Source organism: Micropterus salmoides, unplaced genomic scaffold (genome assembly GCF_014851395.1).
Source record: "Micropterus salmoides isolate LMB-PRFRI ecotype aquatic unplaced genomic scaffold, ASM1485139v1 Ms_hic_scaffold_3, whole genome shotgun sequence".
Lineage (NCBI taxonomy): Eukaryota > Metazoa > Chordata > Actinopteri > Centrarchiformes > Centrarchidae > Micropterus > Micropterus salmoides.
Window position 1 is genome coordinate 11107748 of NW_024042261.1, and position 19208 is coordinate 11126955.

Genomic DNA, 19208 nt, shown 5'->3' on the forward strand with positions numbered 1-19208 from the left:
TACCCAACACTTCATTTCAGTTTATATCATTAAAGAGACATTAATTTGTTAGCAGTTATAATCGTCTGAAACAGGCCCCTCAACAGTTACAAAGTTTATATACACAGTTCCATTATGGTGCATTTGGGGCTTTAAATGCTGCCCAGCTTCTGTTGTTCAGCTCCTGTGGTCTGTGGGTTGCCACTAAGTGATCTCTCTAAAAGCCCTTTTCTCCACATACTTCAGCTTGTGCCTCCTCTTGAACCTAAGAGATGGGGGAAGGCAGGAAAAGAGAGTCAGAGACACATTTCTAATCAGTATACACCTTATGTATGTGTACGTCACTGTGAGCCTTCGATGAGATGTTATGCAAGAGCGAGGCAGAAGTCCTTACTTGGCTCTTTCTCTTGGTTCAATCAGGTTCCTCTTCTGCAGACTCTTGAAGCGGTCCTTGAGGACGCTGCCCTCTGGCTGCAGAGTCACGCCATTGCGAGAGGTGGGGATAGGAGAGACGAGACCAGACAAATCCATGTGAGACAATTGACGCTCTGCTTTGACTCAATTCCCACCCAAATTATAAAATCCCGTTCACACCACAAAGGCTGATTTAAGTACTATTCAGTATGGCGGGAGATAAGAGAAGGGCCGGGAATTTTCCACTGGCAATTAGACCATATGAAACTGTAATGATGCCTGTGGGGAAAAGTGGGTCGTCGCCGTATTAGAGAATAGGATAAAGCTTAAAATAAGACAATACAGAGTGCTGAAGATAATACACCAACTAAATGAACCAAAACTCATTACAGATAAAGACTTTGCGTCCTCACTGGCAAAGGTCAACGTGGATGAGCGAGCGAACATTGCAACAGCTGGTGAAGTACCTTGAGTCGTCGCAGGGAGCCGGCCAGCTCGTCGCTCAGCTGAACCTCCATGTCCTGAGCCTGAAACCTGCAAATAAAGGACCAAGATGTTTACAACATAAATAGGTCCATCCACATACTGCCCAAATACTGAAGTAGCCAGAGGTAAAGATTAAAATGAACGCACTTCACATTTGTCGTCATCACGGAAAGGTGGCAAAAGTACAGTGAAAATTGTCATCAAAAATTGATGCGAACCCAATGACATCATTTCTGACTCTCAACTTTTATAGACACTGATAATGTTTTTAGATTTTGTAAATATTTACACAAATCCCACTGTTGTGAAATGTACTCCTGGAAAATTTATATTTTATCTTAATTCTTGTCTTGTATTTCCTGTAGCAGAAGTCAACAAGTTTAAATACGTTTGTTTAAACCACATCCTACGCCTTTCTCTCTCCTTGCAGAGTTCAGGTTCAGATTCTTGAAGTTGCTTGTAAAGCCATCTTGTGGTTTGGCTCTGTTATAATTTATGATTATTTAACATCTTATTCTGCAACTCAGCTCTGACAATTAAGTCTACTTCTAAAAATGTTTCTTTATGTTGACAGCTCTAAATAAATTGTGAAAATTGCTTGACCTTGATCACTTTCAAGTTATAAGCATTTAATATTGTACTTGTTTCTATAACTTATTGTGACACATTAAGAGTAATGTAGATAATCCTCTTAAACCACAGTAGGTTGAAGTTAAACCTCAGATACAATGACCTCTAGTGGCGTTTAAGGACACGGCAACTGGATTTAACAGTTTTTACCTCACTTTCTGGGCAAAGGGTTTAAAAGACCAAGAGTTTTATTATTCCAGATCACACCGGTTTAAATGTGTCCTAACCCCTATACTGTAGCCAAGTTAATGACAGAGCCTGTGAGAGGTCATATATTACTAGTACAGTTGTATAATGGCTTACATGGCTCTGAAGTCTGAGAAACCTTTTCAGGCTTGTCTTGGGGTTCAGAAAGAAAGCCTGCGTTACAAACTGAAGGTGCAGAGTTTGAAAGAAGCGAACATTGAGGAGGCAAGGAGGGCCTTATAAAATAAAAGGCCCTATTTTGTTGCATTATGGGAAACGTAGGATCAAGTGTTTTTTGAGCTCGACTCCTAAAAAGTCAAGATATTATGTCCTCTGCCATATTAGTTTGGACCATTTTGCAGACCTGTCTCTTGGGAGTCCCTCAACTTTATGAAAGTGCAATACTAAATCACAGAAGGAGCCCTTTCACACGAGGGAGGAGAGTGCTAGGTGTGTACTTGAGTTTGCCGAGGCGTCTGGGTTGAGCTTTCTGGGCCTCCTGGTTGGCCTTGCGTTGTGTCTGTCTGTCCTTGGTTTTCTGGTCCTGCTGTTTAATTGAGGCCTTTATGGAGCGAAGCTGGAAGAGCTGCTGCTGTTGACCAGTCTTCCGTCTGTTGGCGAGTCGCCGCTGCTCCTGAGATGGGAAGAGGAAGAAAGAAGATTGTTAGATAGTCAGTAGAGCAACGACAAAATGGCAATTTTTGAGAGCACTTGCAATTGACAATTTCACAAGTTGCACTGTTTCATCTTGAATCGTTTCATGTGGGGATCCATCTAAAAATGAGGTTATCAAACATTTTGCTCTTTAAGAACCACACACAAAAACACAAGCTTTGCAATTCCAAACAGGTCTCTAAAAAAAGTTTAAAAATGCCTTGGCAGTTTGTCACACATGACACAAAAGTAAAAAAAAAGCTAGAACCAGTAAATGTTGAGCATTTCTGCTAAAATGACGGAAAGAAAACTGAAAATATTAATTGCTAATCAAAATAGTGGCTTCTCTTTTGATTGACTAATCAATTAATCAACTCATTGTTTCAGATCTCTATTCAAGTGCTTCTCTTCACGTTTCAACTTCCTGCTTTAGGAGTTGTGAAGTGAATATCTAACATTTTTCCAGCATACAGAATTATGAGACGGCTGCCTCCATCAAATTTTATCCCGCCTCCAGCTCTTGACAAAACTGATGGCGTTTTCATGTCAAACACTGTTTCCTAACAAGCGTTGCACTTTGTGAATCTCTGTCATTTGTAAGTGCAGTTGCAGCATTACGCCGACGTATCATAATCACAGAGATGCAAACTCATCAGGGGTGAAAAAGCCCCATTCACAACTGCCCCATCTCACCCTCAAAAACAGGAGTAGAGCTACATAAATAATATTTTGCCAGCAGAATATTCAGTATATAGTCATGTTCTCAGTCTCAAACAGAGCTTAACCATGTCACGTTGTTCACGTCAGAACAAATTACTGGGACCTATGGCTGAACGATTAATCGTTTTCAAATCAAAAAAACATGATTAGCTAATCGTGAAGACAGTCATTAAAATGTAGGTTAATAATACAGCCCATTTGGCCCGTTTGAAACAGTCGTGCAGTTACAGATTCATTCCGTTGTCATTCTTGTGTGACAGACCTGCTCGCCAATCACAAGCACCATGCTCCTCCTGTTACGGCCCAACTCATCATTGATCATGCCGTCAGGCCATTATTTGTTTTTACAGTCCCTCCAAGATGTTGCGATCTCAACTATTAAAACAAATTCAACAAATCCCAGTGAATTCAGCGTGACTTTTAGCAGTTTTTCATCGCCGTTTCCCGCAGAACGTTGTCATATGTCAGCAAACTCACTTTCTCGTTTATAAGACGCATACATACGTCTCACACTTGCCTACAAAAATAAAAGCCAAGGACCGTGAAAAACAGGATCCAGATCTTTAAGTTTTGCCAAACGTGCAGTTTTGTGGTCGGACATAAAAACAAACCGTCTATTAAACACCTTGCCACTGCAAAACATACACAGGGAATGGCAGAAAAGCATAGAGGATGTCAGACTAGACAAATCACTGAGACACAGGTTGTAGCATCCCGGTCAAATGCAAGCGCTGAAAGAATCAACTATATTTAAATAAAAATATGAATTAATATGATAATTACCATTTTCTTCAATCATAATAATATGATATATAATTAACTCTTAAAACACATTGCTGGTAAAAAGAGTTTGCTTGAGCCAGTTTGTACACGTGCTGTGTGGTCGGATAGGGATGTCACCACCTCTGCCTCATTTAGAGCCAGGAAAAACCCTGAATATCTAACTTTTCAAATAAATTATTTGAAAAGTTTCAGTCTGGTTTCAGGAAGTACCACAGCACTGAGACTGCCCTGCTTAAAGTCACCAATGACCTTTTAATGTCTGCTGATGAAGGAATGTACTCAGTCCTTGTACTCCTGGACCTTAGCGCTGCTTTTGACACCATTGATCACAACATCATGTTAGACAGACTGAGGCGCTGGGTGGGGTAACTCTGGTACTGCCCTAGAATGGTTTTCATCCTACCTGTCAAATAAGAGGTTTTGCGTATCTGTAAACAACTATGTCTCTTCGTCCAGTTAAATATGGTGTGCCTCAGGGGTCGGTCTTTTCCTTGTATCTGCTTCACCTTGGACATATTATCCATAAACATGGCATTTCTTTTCATATTTATGCTGATGACACACAAATATACTTGTGTCAGATCCACAGTCCCTGGAATGCTGAGTTCACTTAACAACTGCCTTTGTGAAGTTAAAAAATGGATGTCAAATAATTTCCTCCAGCTGAATCAGACAAAACAGAAATCCTGGTCATCGGGTCCCAGCAGATGGCAAAACAATACTGCCATCTGCTGGTTCCCTAGTAAATCACATTAAGCCTGTGGCAAAGAACCTTGGTGTTTGGTTTGATAGTAATTTAAATTTCGAGCAGCACACCACAAAGCTTGCTCAATCATGTTTTTATCAACTTTTTAAATAGAGCAAAAATTCAATCTATGTTAACTTTTAAGGACACTGAGACCATTTTACACGCCTTCATCTCATCACGCCTGATTATTGCAACCCAAAAATCTATTGATCGACTCCAGACTGTCCAGAACTCAGCTGCCAGGCTTTTAACCAGAACAAAGAAATATGACCACATTACTCCTATTTTAGCTTCATTACACTGGCTCCCAGTATGTTTTAGAATTGATTTTAAAATTCTATTGATCACTTTTAAAGCTCTTCATGGCCTCTCGCCTTGTTATATTTCTGACCTTTTAGTCTCATCCACACCAGCACGTACCTTGAGATCCTCGGGCAGAGGTCTGTTCTCTGTTCCAGAGTCTCGACTGAAAACTAAAGGGGACAGAGCGTTTGCTGTCAGGGCCCCGAGGCTCTGGAACAGCCTGCCCGAGGAAATCAGGTCAGCTGAGTCAGTGAACTCTTAAGTCCCTTCTTAAAACATACTTTTATAGGAGAGCCTTTCCCGATCTTATTTGACTTTATTTTATCCCTTTTATTTTATTGTATTTTACTAATTTTATATTTATCTTAAACGTGTATTTTAGTCTTTTCAATGTTTTCTTGCTTTTATCTTGTATTGTTTTTGTATTATTGTCTTTTGGGTATTATTGTCTTTACACTTGTTAAAGCACATTGTAACTTGTTTTTGAAAAGTGCTCTACAAATAAAGATTATTAATATTATTATCTGTTTTAAATTAAAAGCTACAACGCATTTACCAGATACATTCCATTACATGGAATGATGGATCAATGAAGTGGTGCCTGTATTCACAGCTGCCATCACACCATTGCTCTTTGACATGAACAGTTTAAACGTGCCTATGAATGTGTAGGAGTACTTGTATAGTAGAAATTACTGAACTGAAGCGTTTCTGAAGTAAACGTCTTCAAAATATCAAGCATGTACCTTAATTTTGTCTGCCCTCTCTTTCTTCCTCTGTCTCTCAGTCTTCTTCAATGCCAGCGAGATGGCTCCCACTGCCACATCCTCCTCTTCCTCATTAGGAGCCTCTTCTTCATTCTCTTCTTCTACCAGGCCTTCCACCTGCTCTCTGAAAACTGTCTCCTGCAGGACACACAAACACATGTTAGATAAAAATCACAGATCTGAACTTCCACAGCATTAAGAATAAACTAAATCTGATGGACAAGCTGGAATAATCATCTGTACCTCTGTTGCTGTGTCTTCTCTGTTGACAGCCAGCTGTTTTGCTATTTTGTCTTCTTCCTTTTGTTTCTTGACCTCCACCTCATGGGCCTCCAGCAGCAAGGCCTGGGTTCACAGAGAGAGGGAGGTGACCGATTAACAGCCAGCGCAGGTCATTGTAACAAGATAAATGCTGAACAACAGGTTATTGTTTTTGAAATTTTAAAAACAACTTTTATCATAAGATAAATCTGCATAAATGAGCTGCAGCTATTAGTAAGCCTGTAGAGTCGTGACTTACCTGATGGGAGAAGAAGTCTGGGTTGTAGGATCCTCCGGGAGCGATCACCTCCACAGCAGGAAGCACGGATGGCTTCTCATTCAACTTCTCTGGACGCTGACAAAACAGTGATGCAGCCACATTAGTCAAACTCAAACCGCCACACATAATATATTACATCTATGAAATATTAGTCTCTGGCTCAGGAAATCGAACTGCAGGTTGATGTTTACTTTGTAACCAGTCACTTACATCTCTCACAACAACAACAAGTCTTACCTTAACACGCTGCTTGCCCGTCTGCTGAAGGTACCAGGGGTCAGCTGCATCTTTGGCTACATTAAAAAGAAAATGTATGACCAATATATGAGTACCTACATGTACTAAAGACAGCTGATCGGAACTTGGCAGCAAACCTTAGTTTAAGTCCACATTTTCAGAATAATGTAGTTGCACATCTACGATCAGTCCAGATTACTGCATGTTGTCAGGTTTTTAGGTAGTACAGCTGGCAGAAAGATTGGTCTTTACAATTAAGGAGTGTGACTATGCTAACACATTTTAGTTGTGGTGACCTAAATGGACATTTCACAGGCCCCGTGTACGGCACTGGACACTGCAAATGGGCAAGCATCCACCATTTCAGAAAATAAACTAGAACCCTGGTGGCTTCCTCTTTTGGATTCCCCTGATCACCCTCAGCTGGCAGACACAAGAGTCTTAGTTGAGCTGAAGAACTCAAATATTTGTTCACTTGCCCCACATCTCAGGTTCTGATAACATTTGCTTATGGAGCATACTGTACACTTATCCCAACTATATGATAAATGCAGCTTAGGTTTAGACCAACTCCCACATGGGAGCCCATGGTCCAACATTTTTTAGGTTAATATCCTTTATCAAATTCTTAACAATGATTAACAATTTATTACCAACATCTCTATTTTGACATTTGAATCTTAGCATTAACTAAATAGATGTTCATGAGTATCCTCAGATCCCAGATGACCGTTAAACCAACGGTTGTCTGAGCTCCATGTTGGTCTTCACATTCCCATGAAGGAAATACTGGGAGCGCAAGGATGCGATCATCACTGGATAGACGGATACAAACACACACAGCACAAACTCAAACTCACACTCTTGTCCCCATATGTCGTAAAAGTCTCTGTCTGGGTTGTTGTTGGCCTCTGTCACTGCCTTCTTGGTCGCCCTGTTGACCGGCCGTCTGGTCAGCAGCTGTTTCTGTCTCCGTGGCACCACACCTTTGGCTGCCAGCTGCTCGGCCTTCTGGGCAATGCGACGGAGTTTCTTGGCATTAGGTTGCTGATAGGCCAGCACACTGAAAGGAGGAGGTAAAGGAAACAGCCAATATGATGAAGAGGAGCAAAAGCAGCAACTACCACACTAGATGTTTAGGCCTGTTTGATTTGACACTACTTCATGATGCATGTTTGCATATCCTCAGATCCCAGGACACCATTTACACAACAGTCTCCTGAGCTCCTGTGGGTTCTCTTCACATTCCCATGAAGGAAATACTGGGAGCGCAAGGATGGGATCATCAGCGGGCAACAACATTAAAATAAACAAATACCAGGCTGATTTTTAAATATATTTTTTTAAATGCTCTGATTTAACAGACACATACAAGGTCGCTCCAAAAACAACATGAACCTTTACAGACAACAACGGCGACGTGTCAGAGCTTATCTGTTCTTTGTTTTGGTAGCTGGTAGGGATGCACCGAATGTTCTGCCACCGAAATTAATCGGCCAAAAACATCACAAAAAGCACTAATAAGTCAAAAGACTGATTAATTTTTACCGAACAATTACGTTGACATATCAGCAGTGTGGAAGCATTTTAAAGTGTCAGAGAAAGACGCAAAAATTCTGTTGTATTGTCTCCTAGCACATCCACTCCATCTATGGCTGACTTCTAAGGAAAGGCAACAAACGATCTGAACCGCTTTGAGAAGACGATTAAGCTAGCCGCACCTACATTTGGAGTATTCAAGCCTTTATGGTAACTGAAATGGACCAGAACGAGCTGACAGGCAGGTTAGCAACTTTATCCTGTCATTTCCTCTCTTTACAAAGACATGTGTTGCAGTTTGAGAGTCCTATCTGAAGAGAGGCCATGAAGTCTTCATGTTACGCGATACGAGAACCACATACAACATTATTTATCAAATTGGGTCAGAGTTGATTAATTTAGTGCGAGGATACATTAAAAGTAAATGGACACATGTAATTTACTTTACTGGACCATCTCGGGCCTCGGACCCACCCACCATAGTCTCTCCAAATCCTGTTGGAAACACTGAGTAAAAAGCACATTTTGACTATTTAATTTATGCAGTGGTAAAAAAAAATGGCAAAAATGTTAATGTTCTTTTTCTCTTGACAGTGTCTTGATAGTTAAGGATGCTGAATTTAGCCACAGAAGAATAGTAAAGCACAAAGGGCCATGATGGAGACTGACTCTTTAGGTGGTGGAACGAGGGAATCATGCTGCAGGATCAAGTCTATCCTCAGAGGACGTGACGCCTTCCCTTTCCGCTTCCTCCCCTCGACAGGCTCTGCTACTTCACAGAGAAAGAGATTATTTTGATTCAGGCACACATTTATATATGCAATTTTGAGAAAAACAACTATCAAAATGATAAGTTGCTCATGTAAATTTCTACTCAATTGCATATTTACCTTTCTGTTCAGCTTTCTTTGGAGGCCCAACATCCAAAAAGAACAAACTGTCATCTGACTTCTCAGACAGCAGACCTCTGAAATATATAAAGATCACATCATGTTTAATTTAGACTAGAAACTGCTTTTTCCAACGTTTCATCTAACAACAATGATTCTCATGATCAATTTATCTGTTTTCAAGTAAATGACTAACCATTTATTGTATAAAACAAGATAGTAAAATAAAATGCCAATGATAAGTTCCAAGAGACCAATGTGACATCTTTAAATAGCTTGTTTGGTCCGGCCAATAGTCCAAATCCTAGGGCTGGATAATAAAACAATAACAGTTATTGCAATACAATATCGCCCAGCCCTACCAAATCTCCAAGATATTCAATTTACAATGATACGTAAGAAACAAAAGCATCAAATCCCCATATTTGGGATCTGGAACCTGCACATGGTTTTAATGTTTGCTTGATAAAAGGTTTGAATGGTTAATCGACAGTCATCAACTAACTGAATAATCATTTCAGCAGTTTGTACTGGTACTCTCTTCAATTCTAAATTAAAATAAAAAAACAAAACAAATGGCCTGACATGAATTTCACAATTTGTGGCATTCATGTGAAACACAATGGAGTCTTTTACAGGCAACAAGCCGTCCACAGCACATACAATATCGCCCAGCCCTACCAAATCTCCAAGATATTCAATTTACAATGATACGTAAGAAACAAAAGCATCAAATCCCCATATTTGGGATCTGGAACCTGCACATGGTTTTAATGTTTGCTTGATAAAAGGTTTGAATGGTTAATCGACAGTCATCAACTAACTGAATAATCATTTCAGCAGTTTGTACTGGTACTCTCTTCAATTCTAAATTAAAATAAAAAAACAAAACAAATGGCCTGACATGAATTTCACAATTTGTGGCATTCATGTGAAACACAATGGAGTCTTTTACAGGCAACAAGCCGTCCACAGCACATTGGGCCTTCAGCACTAGTTGACTAGACTTGTTGTTTGGCAAATAAACTTGAATTTCCTGGAATTTATTTCACCAAGCTGGATACTGCGACACTGTCTCCATCAAAAGGGGGAGTAACGTTAATAAAATGCCATAACAAAACAGGACTGGCCAAACTAAAAAGATACAGCCAACATTTGAACATAAACCTGTAAAACGTCCACAAAATGTCCTGTATCACAAATAACCTCGTGGTGGACACGTGTTTTGGGTTTTGGTTTAACGTTAACTTCATCGGTACCTCACTGTTCGTGCTCCCCGCATATGGAAACGTAGCTAAACTCACCCTGTGGTCCTCTCCTGGTGTCGGACGTCTTCTAAAAACGCATCTACATCGTTTATGTCGCTGTGTTTGTTCCAGTTCTTTTTCTTGTTCTTGTTCACACGTTTCCTCCGACTACTGGCCGGGTCTGAAGTGTCTGAAGAGGACTTAAAATTTAGAAAACCTGGCTGTGAAGCAGCCACGCGTTTCAACCTCCTGGCCGCCGCCATGTTGGGAGATTGAGAGAGAAACACGTTCCTTCTTCTTTTGTGGCGGAGTGAAGGTGGTGGCGCCCCCTGTAGGACAGATACAGTCAATGCTATAAATGTAAATAAAAGTTTAAACTTGTGGGGTTTTGTTTCATAGTATCATATTTTATAAGGCTATAATTATTTTTATTTACAACACAATGAGTACATTAACATAGTTTTGTGATAGTCATAACAAGAGTATTTATAGATTGGTTTTAATTATAATCTTTATATTAAATTGCATACTAAATAAAATAAAAAACGTGAAAATTGTGTTTAAAGATAAAAGTAACGTTACTAAATGCCACTCACTTTATATTCTCACTCCAATATTGAGAGTGCTTTAATTGCCTTTTTCTTTCCAGGTAAAATATATTTAATAAAACACTAATAATACTAATCACCCAAACTAACAAAACTGTCAATAATCAAGATTCAGATAAACTCACGACATTGCACGTGAGTGTGGTCATGCACTTGCTTATCATGTTGCTGCATGTATGTAATGTGTTTTGTCCCAAATGCATCATGGGAAACGTGTCTCCTGTTGCTCTCCTATGTTCTTTTTCCTTTTTTTTGCCCTCTTCGTTTTATTGCGAGAACAACGCTTTAGAGACTCAACAATAAATTCCCATTTTTAAGCCGCAATCTTTCACTAAGTTTTCAAAGGTAAGTATCACCGTTTCAATAAAACTCTAATCTATCATTTAATGTCATGTTAGTTGTCTGATGGACGTGTATTTTCGTTTATTTTCGGTGAAAAAGAAAACGCAGAGCAGCCGAGCTATTATCTGCCAGCTCGGGGAGTCGGGGACCTAAAAGGCATTCGTGATCTGCTCGAATTTGACTCGGAAATGCGCCTAAATTGAGGGGTCATCTGACAAAATATTGTTCATCAATTGATCCCCTGACATGTCTAGTGTCATTTTCAAAAAGTATATTCCAGTTTCATGCCGCGGTTTTTATATTCTTCCGTCGTTTTTATCATCACCGTCATCGTTTACTACAACGATTTTTCCTTCCCGTTTACATTCTTCTAGCCAGCAGCCAGCCATCATCTTTAGGTGTGCTCGTTTGCGGACTCCGGACAGCTGGTGCGGGCGGTGTCGCCTCGTTTCCTTCAAAATAGCTCATTCTGAATAAAAAATCAAGGCTTGTGCGCAGCCGGAGAGCACCCTGTGAAGAAGCGAACAAACCCACGTTCAATGCGCAAGGGGCGGGTGTTGTCGGGCAGTCACCTTGCTGTGATTGGTCGAGGGGTTCACAACATCCCGCCCCACGGGCTCGTATTCGGAAGGTGATTGGTCCACACTATAAAGAGGTCTGCTACGATTCGATGCTTTCGCTGTCCTCCTTACTACAGTCATTGCATAAGCTGCCTGGGATATAACTTGAAAAAACGGAGGCTACTGATGCGGATTTGTTTTGTGTAACTCACTCTAACTGAAGAGTAGAGTCTGTGATGTTGATGTAAAGGTCTAAAACACAATTGTATTGTAAACAATTGTAAACAACTGAAAAATTACATTTTTATCCTTTATATCCTGTACCCTTAAACTTTTCCGTTGCACATGTGCCTCAAAATGCTTTGTAGTTACTTTACCAAAGCAAACTTTGTAATGTGCCCTCAGGTGATCTTTATTAGCCATGGCCCGTACCAAGCAGACTGCCCGTAAGTCCACTGGAGGCAAAGCCCCACGTAAACAGCTGGCCACAAAGGCTGCTCGTAAGAGTGCCCCTTCTACTGGTGGTGTCAAGAAGCCCCATCGTTACAGGTGAGAGCTCACATTGTTCTTCTGTTATTGCTGGAAAGATAAACAACACAAGAGGCTGTACATATGTGGATTTAACCTAAAACTCAACTGACTTACAGATGGATTCAGTAGTTTTCCTCCAGCTCACAGGAAACTCTTTGGGGACATATTTTAGTTCTCTTATTAATGCACTACTAATGTACTAATTACTCTATTAGCAAACTTTGTTACAAAACACAGTCTGTGTATATGGTGCATTTTGGACCGTTATGTGGAGAAAGCCTCTCTTGAGTGGAGCTGATTCTTTACCCTGGACTCTCTCAGACTCCTACAAGTAGTCAAAGACTACTTACAATATGCCGAGGTGCAAAGATGAAAAAGTGTTCTGTTGAATTCAATTTAAAATTTTGCTCATGTTAGTGTGTGCGTCTCCTCTCCAGGCCTGGTACTGTGGCTCTGCGTGAGATCCGTCGTTATCAGAAGTCCACTGAACTGCTGATCCGCAAGCTGCCCTTCCAGCGCCTGGTGAGAGAAATCGCTCAGGACTTCAAGACAGATCTGCGTTTCCAGAGCGCAGCCATCGGAGCTCTGCAGGTCAGCAGCGGCCACTGTAGAAAATTGTTAACCTAATAGCATGTTTCATCAGTCCAACTAAACACCAATGCTTTGACTCTGCCATCTGCAGGAGGCTAGCGAGGCCTACCTGGTGGGTCTGTTTGAGGACACCAACCTGTGCGCCATCCACGCCAAGCGTGTCACCATCATGCCCAAAGACATCCAGCTGGCACGTCGCATCCGTGGGGAACGCGCTTAAAATGTTTTCTTATTTGTTATACGCTGTCCTCTTGTCCCTTCACCACTCTTTCTATCCCTTTCCTGCCTCTATACTTAATTAGTAGTTTGGTTTGAGGTTCTATATATATCATATGATTGTGATAACCGTAAAATGTGTGATCATGTCTTCTTTGGTGCTACTAGTAGCAGTTTCCTTAGAGATATCTTCATGTATGTTTGAAACTTTGAAGCACTCTGAATTACACTCACTCACTTCTAACTTGCTAGCTCAAAGGAATGCCTTATCTCTATGAAAAAGGTGTTTTTGCAAGCCAATAATAGTGTGATGTGAATTGAGCATAAAAAATAGCATTAAGGTTGAGACATCTTCATCTTCAGACGGACATATACATTGATATAATGGGTCTTCTGATTTTTTTTCTTCTCTTTAAAAAAAAAGAATAGAAATTTGTTGTAAAAGTAGTGATTTTTCTTTTTTACAATAATGGTGTATTTCTACTGTTTAATGTATCAAAATACAAAAGTCAGATTCTGGTTGTCAATTAGAAACGTCGTTGTGCTATGATGACACTGCATTTTTGGCAGATTACAAGCGGCATATATGTAGCAGACCTATGTTGATCGTATTTTGAGTTTTCAGCCACGTTATTATGTCCAGGTAATGTTTTGACTTTTTGTTCCTCTCTCAGGTTGATATGGTAACCTAATTTTATTTCTACTGTGTCTTTGATTTATGGTTTCAGCCATTTTTGAAAGAAAAATATTTGTACTCCGGAATTCAAACACAAACATAATAAACAGATTCTTGTGGTTAAATCAGCTGTGAGTGATTATCAACACTAAAATACTTTTCAAATGTGAGCTGAAACAGTTGGACAGAAAATTAATCTGCAACAACTTTGTTATTCTCCTGTCATTTTCCAAGAAAATGTGTAAAAACATTCCACAATCCCAACTTCTCATTTATGAGGATTTTTTGTTGTGAGCATAAATTAACGTTCTTTGAGTTTTGGGCTGTTGGACATCCGAAACAAGCAATTGGAAGTCACTGTGGACTTTAGGAAATTGTGATGGACATTTTTCACTAAACAACTAATAGTTGTAGCCCTACTTCACATTCTTATGCACACATGTAGTACATTTCTATTTTCACTCATCCTATAGATAAATGCTATATACCAAAAAGTTTCAATTGCATAATGTAGCTGAGGTAATAATGAGCATTTCATTCTGATATTTAAATAAAATCCAGGGGGAAACTTTCACTGAAACCCTTTTTATTGTAAATTGAATCCAAAAGAACTTTTTCCCGAGACAAACTTACTTTTTTGGGGTATCTTTAAAAAAAAAAAAAAAGACATGTAACGTTACAGATGAACAATCAGCCTTGACGATGTACGGGGTGGTTTCTTGATTTTTAAAGTAATTTCTAAACATACTTTAAGGATTTGTCACATTGATTGTGATCAATTACAGCGCTTTCAATCCGCATTTGAAAAACACTAAAACGTACGACTAACTTTTAAATGCAAAATATCAAACTTTCGGTTTGAGTCCAGATAACGGCTGAACTCTTCTAACAGCAGCAACACCTAGTAATTCCTCGTCAACTGGTCACGATTTAAAGCGCCGACCTGTTCCCTAAATATCAATAAAACGCAGTCAAAGTAATTACCGCATGTTGACCAGCGCCAAACTCATAAGAGTGACCACAGAAATGTTGTGAACGCTGTTGCATTGTGGGACAGATGATTGACGCGGCGGCCATTTTCCCGCTGGACGCTGCTTCCCATTGTGGATACGAAGAAGAAAATAGAGACAAGCGAAACATTTCTCACGACTTATACTCACTTTCCCCCTAGGTAAGCCTCTCGAAATATGCCACTGTGTCTGTGAATGAACTTTGTATTTTTAAGTTGATTTTTTTTGTAATTTGTAGGCACATATAACTATGAAAAACCTCTAATTTTGTCGTGTGAGAAAATAACAAACACGGCTGTCGAAACGACGGTGAAATGCAGTCTTTACTGCAGCCGTTCAGATCAGGGGAAATTCTGTTTCAAATTATGCGCCGGTTCAGCTCGGTCCTACGCAGCCGTTAGGGACCTTTCAGCTCTGCTATGTGTACGTATGAGTTCCTTGAAATGTTTTCTGTGTTGTTCTCTCATTTCCCGATAGACTGGAACAGCGGTTATTTGTAAAACTGAAGTTGTTTATGTGCTACTCCTTTGCTCTTCTGCCCTGGGTCTTTATCCCGTTTGCGCATCGAACCGCCGCCATCATCAGAGCGGGGTAGGCGGACCTAGCAACAGGAGTGGAAGGCAGCTGTAGAGCCCGCCTACTTCGAAGATTCTGCATACTGATTGGCTCATAGGTTATATTTTTAGAAACCGTTTGGTTTGCTAGCCAATAGAATCGTCGTTCATCTTTGATTGATGTGTGTCGGGCTGATAGTGATAGGGAATGTCTTGTATGTTTATTTACCCAAAAAGTTAACTTATTTTAAGTTGCCTGTTGCAGTTTTTTAAACTATATAATACAAAATGTATCTTGAGCATAAGTGGCGTTGAGAGGGCTAATAATCTGTATTTAGGAAGTGTCTTCAACAACAGTGGTTTCACCTCAAGTGCAGAAGTATCAAACCAAAAAAAAACAGTAATGAACTAATATTTTACTTGTCTGTTAGCATGTTCGCATTATTGGTGCAGTTAAAGCATTTGTACAAGAAATCAGGAGAATACTTACAAGGAGAACTCTTGACCATGGAGCATGTTGTGTTCTTTATTTATCTGTCTTCTGTAGGTGATCTTTAGTAGCCATGGCCCGTACCAAGCAGACTGCCCGTAAGTCCACTGGAGGCAAAGCCCCCCGTAAACAGCTGGCCACAAAGGCTGCTCGCAAAAGCGCCCCTTCTACTGGTGGTGTCAAGAAGCCCCATCGTTACAGGTGAGACAGGCAATAACAGCTCCCAGATAAGTGTTTTCACTGTGTTTTGGGTCAGACAGAAATCCTAAACCATATAGTGAAAAACTTATATGGTGAAAATAACATTAAAATGTTTCTAGAACACAAAGGAGTACAAAAAGAAATGCTCAGACCTTTGATTATAAACTTTAACTAAACCAGCTATAGGTATCCTGCTTTGTGTTGTTTGACATTGATGTATTTGATACAAAAAACATATTCTTCCCATATCCTCAGCACATAACATTTTTTATGTATTGTGAAGGCCTGGTACTGTGGCTCTGCGTGAGATCCGTCGTTATCAGAAGTCTACCGAGCTGCTGATCCGCAAGCTGCCCTTCCAGCGCCTGGTGAGAGAAATCGCCCAGGACTTCAAGACGGATCTGCGTTTTCAGAGCGCAGCCATCGGAGCTCTACAGGTCTGCATTATAATCAGATCCACACTAGGCACTTAACGCTGGATCTTTAATTAAAGAATCCTAAATGTAAACTTAAGTGTATGTGAATGATATAGTAAAGGCTGGACAATTTTTAAAGTTCAGATGAGAGCAGCAGTAAAGTACTTTTACTGTACATACATATATATACAGATTGTCCAAATGCATGTCTCTATAAGCAGGTCTAATAAAGACGTCACTGTACATATCTTTGGTGTTAAATTAGTCTAAAATTGCAACAACTATCTACAGTCACCCATATTAAAGTTACCAAAGCCAAAAGTGATCAATCACTTGATCAGCCAGTCATTTTAGCTCTACTGACAACTGTTGCATTTCCTTCTCTGCAGGAGGCTAGCGAGGCCTACCTTGTGGGTCTGTTTGAGGACACCAACCTGTGCGCCATCCACGCCAAGCGTGTCACCATCATGCCCAAAGACATCCAGCTGGCACGTCGTATCCGTGGGGAACGCGCTTAAACGTTTCTCCTTCTCTTGGTCTTTCTCCTTTTCACCTCTTCCTGCCCTTCCTTCACCAGTCTGTCTCGCCCTCCTTAGCCCCTCACCTTCTCCCTCCCTCTCTCCCTCCCTGTGTTAGTAGTGTGTAGAGGAAAACTGATTATATTATGGATACAGTGTATAGTCGTGGTTTTCTTAGTGCTCTTGGCAGCAGACTTCTAGGGTACTCTCTTTTTGTGCATGTACCGACTCTTTGGTGATGAGATCTCCTTAAGCACACGGCTCCTATTTTGCAATGTTTCTGACCTGACTGTGTGGGGGAGAGGGTGATTTGTGGATAGTATAAGGAAAAAAACAAGGCCTAGAACAATGCAAATTTAGGAGGGACAGACAGGAGGAGAGGATGGGTATTTGTCTGCTGGGGGACTCTAGTCTCTTTTCTGCAGCAGGGTGCTAGAAGAACTTGCCTGGTCCTCTCCTCCTGCTTTCTATCCTCTGCTGGCTTCGTTCTGATATGTGCAGAGACGACAGTGTTGGTCTCTTCTCATGAAGGCCGAGGCTGGATTTTCTGTCCCTGTATGTGTCTGCATGAGTGTTGGCTCTGATCACCACAGCAAATTGTATACAATCCATCAGCATCTTTGGAAAAGTTGATTTATGATTACCTTATTGATCATTGCTGTCATCTGTCTATGTTAGGGTTTTTATTTCCTTCCAAATAAGTCTCATGCACAGGATTTTTAATTTTTTTTTTTTTCACTTTAAACTATTTGTGGATGACATGGAGATGGGGGGATAAATCAGATTAAAACACCTACAGAGAACAAAAAAAAAAAAACAGATTTAAACAGATTTTTCTACTGAAATGTAAAGCTACTGACTTGCTTTGGCACCAAAGTTTGATCCTCTTGTAGACACACTTTTCCTAACTGACAGAAGAGTTTCGCCTCACCTGTTTTTGTGGTGTTGAAATTGGTTTCATCTAATTATTTAAAGCCAAAGCTTGAGAGCTCAAGTATGGTGTCAGAGATCCCTTTTTTAGTAGTGGCTCATTTTCTAATAAAGAACCTTTTTATTAACAAAGGTTCATCTTGGTTTATAATGTTCTCCAAAACCAAAAGCTCTCAAAGTGTGAAAAAAGATTTTTTTAGAAACCAAATGACTGATACTGATTAAAATGTGAAAATGTAATGTAAATCAGTGTTGCATGACAAATGATACTGGTCATGTTTTCTGTATACGTCCCCCCCCCCCATTGCTTTCTTTTCTCCGGATCAGTTGATCGTCTGTATACCGTCTCAGGTTGACTCGTCACCCTTTTAACTTAATTTTTATTTTTTTGCTCAATTTTATTTTTTTTCTCTTTTTTTTTTTTTTTTTTTGTTGAAATGTTGAGGATGATGTCTCAATTACACAATGTTTGTAATTTCCAGATTTGTCATATAAGGTGGTAATAAATGGATGTTACACACAATCCCATGTCTCAGTGGTATATACACTTCCACTTTAATCTGTTTTATCATTCCCGCTTTTATAAAAATAATTATTATAATAATAATTTTCCGTGAAGAGAAGTGTTACAACAGGTCCATGGACCTGGCATGGAGAAAGATGATGTAAATAACAGTCATATATCACCTTTGGACCCGCGTTGTACATACAAAGTAGTCAATTCAAACAGTGCATAATAAAGCTGAAATACCCCTGACACTAAGCTTATACCTCTATGGAAAGTGATTTGAGAGTCAAACGCAAACCAAGTAAATTTTATTTTAATAGAAACAACCCAGGAAAGGCACCAAAAACTCAAAGAATCGTGTTCAATGTTAAAAAAGCTGGTAGAGGATTTCTATATTCAGATAGCTTCACTAAGCACGTCTTGAATGAAGAAATGCTACATGTCTTTATATGTTCACATGCCATGAACATCTTCCAGATGGTCAAAATCCACTCAAATGAAAGCACATTATTACCATAAGATAACTATAATCCTAGATCAGTAACCCTTTCTTAAATACTTTCTGATGTATCTTCTGTAGCTGAAACCTTCATAGATTAAAGTCCTGTGAGCCCTGATGTAACGCTGATGCCAGTCACACCACTAGATGGCAATAAAAGACCATATTTGTGTTGGTAACGTCAACTTAAAAACTCTTTCATACTGCTCATTTTTGAATTTGGACACTATTATTATTTTTATTAGGTTAGTGAATTTGAATGTGTGCAGTTTTGTAGTTAGCCCTCCGAGCTGTTTGTTTTGACATGTTCACCCCTGTGGCCTCGCTTTTCTGCTTCATAAACATACACAAACTTAGATAATTTTTTGTATCCCACCTTTGTTATTCTACTAATGGAATATGATTTACTTCTTCCTTTACGTGTCTGACCATTG

General features: G+C 39.9%; 3 protein-coding genes across 4 annotated transcripts; 2 read left to right on the forward strand and 1 right to left on the reverse strand.

Annotated features, from left to right (window-relative positions):
* Positions 1–10924, reverse strand: nop53 (NOP53 ribosome biogenesis factor). Of its 2 annotated transcripts, none has more exons than XM_038694346.1 (13): positions 10721–10924; positions 10182–10453; positions 8878–8954; positions 8657–8756; positions 7309–7511; positions 6449–6504; positions 6191–6286; positions 5914–6015; positions 5650–5808; positions 2154–2329; positions 861–927; positions 374–450; positions 1–244 (listed from the first exon to the last, which is right to left on the reverse strand). In XM_038694346.1, the coding sequence occupies exons 2-13, from the start codon at positions 10385–10387 to the stop codon at positions 184–186; spliced, it is 1380 nt and encodes a 459-aa protein (XP_038550274.1). In that variant the 5' UTR covers positions 10388–10453; positions 10721–10924; the 3' UTR covers positions 1–183. The 2 variants fall into 2 exon arrangements, with proteins under 2 accessions (XP_038550274.1, XP_038550273.1); XM_038694345.1 differs by having other exon boundaries at positions 8657–8759.
* Positions 10925–10934: 10 nt separating this feature from the next.
* h3f3b.1 (H3 histone, family 3B.1) lies at positions 10935–13773 on the forward strand. The gene is made up of 4 exons (XM_038694347.1): positions 10935–11077; positions 12040–12183; positions 12603–12756; positions 12848–13773. The coding sequence occupies exons 2-4, from the start codon at positions 12056–12058 to the stop codon at positions 12974–12976; spliced, it is 411 nt and encodes a 136-aa protein (XP_038550275.1). The 5' UTR covers positions 10935–11077; positions 12040–12055; the 3' UTR covers positions 12977–13773.
* An 893-nt stretch (positions 13774–14666) lies between these two features.
* Positions 14667–18290, forward strand: LOC119883605 (histone H3.3A). The gene is made up of 4 exons (XM_038694348.1): positions 14667–14819; positions 15760–15903; positions 16187–16340; positions 16709–18290. Exons 2-4 carry the CDS (start codon positions 15776–15778, stop codon positions 16835–16837), a joined length of 411 nt encoding a protein of 136 aa, XP_038550276.1. The 5' UTR covers positions 14667–14819; positions 15760–15775; the 3' UTR covers positions 16838–18290.
* Positions 18291–19208: the final 918 nt, after the last annotated feature.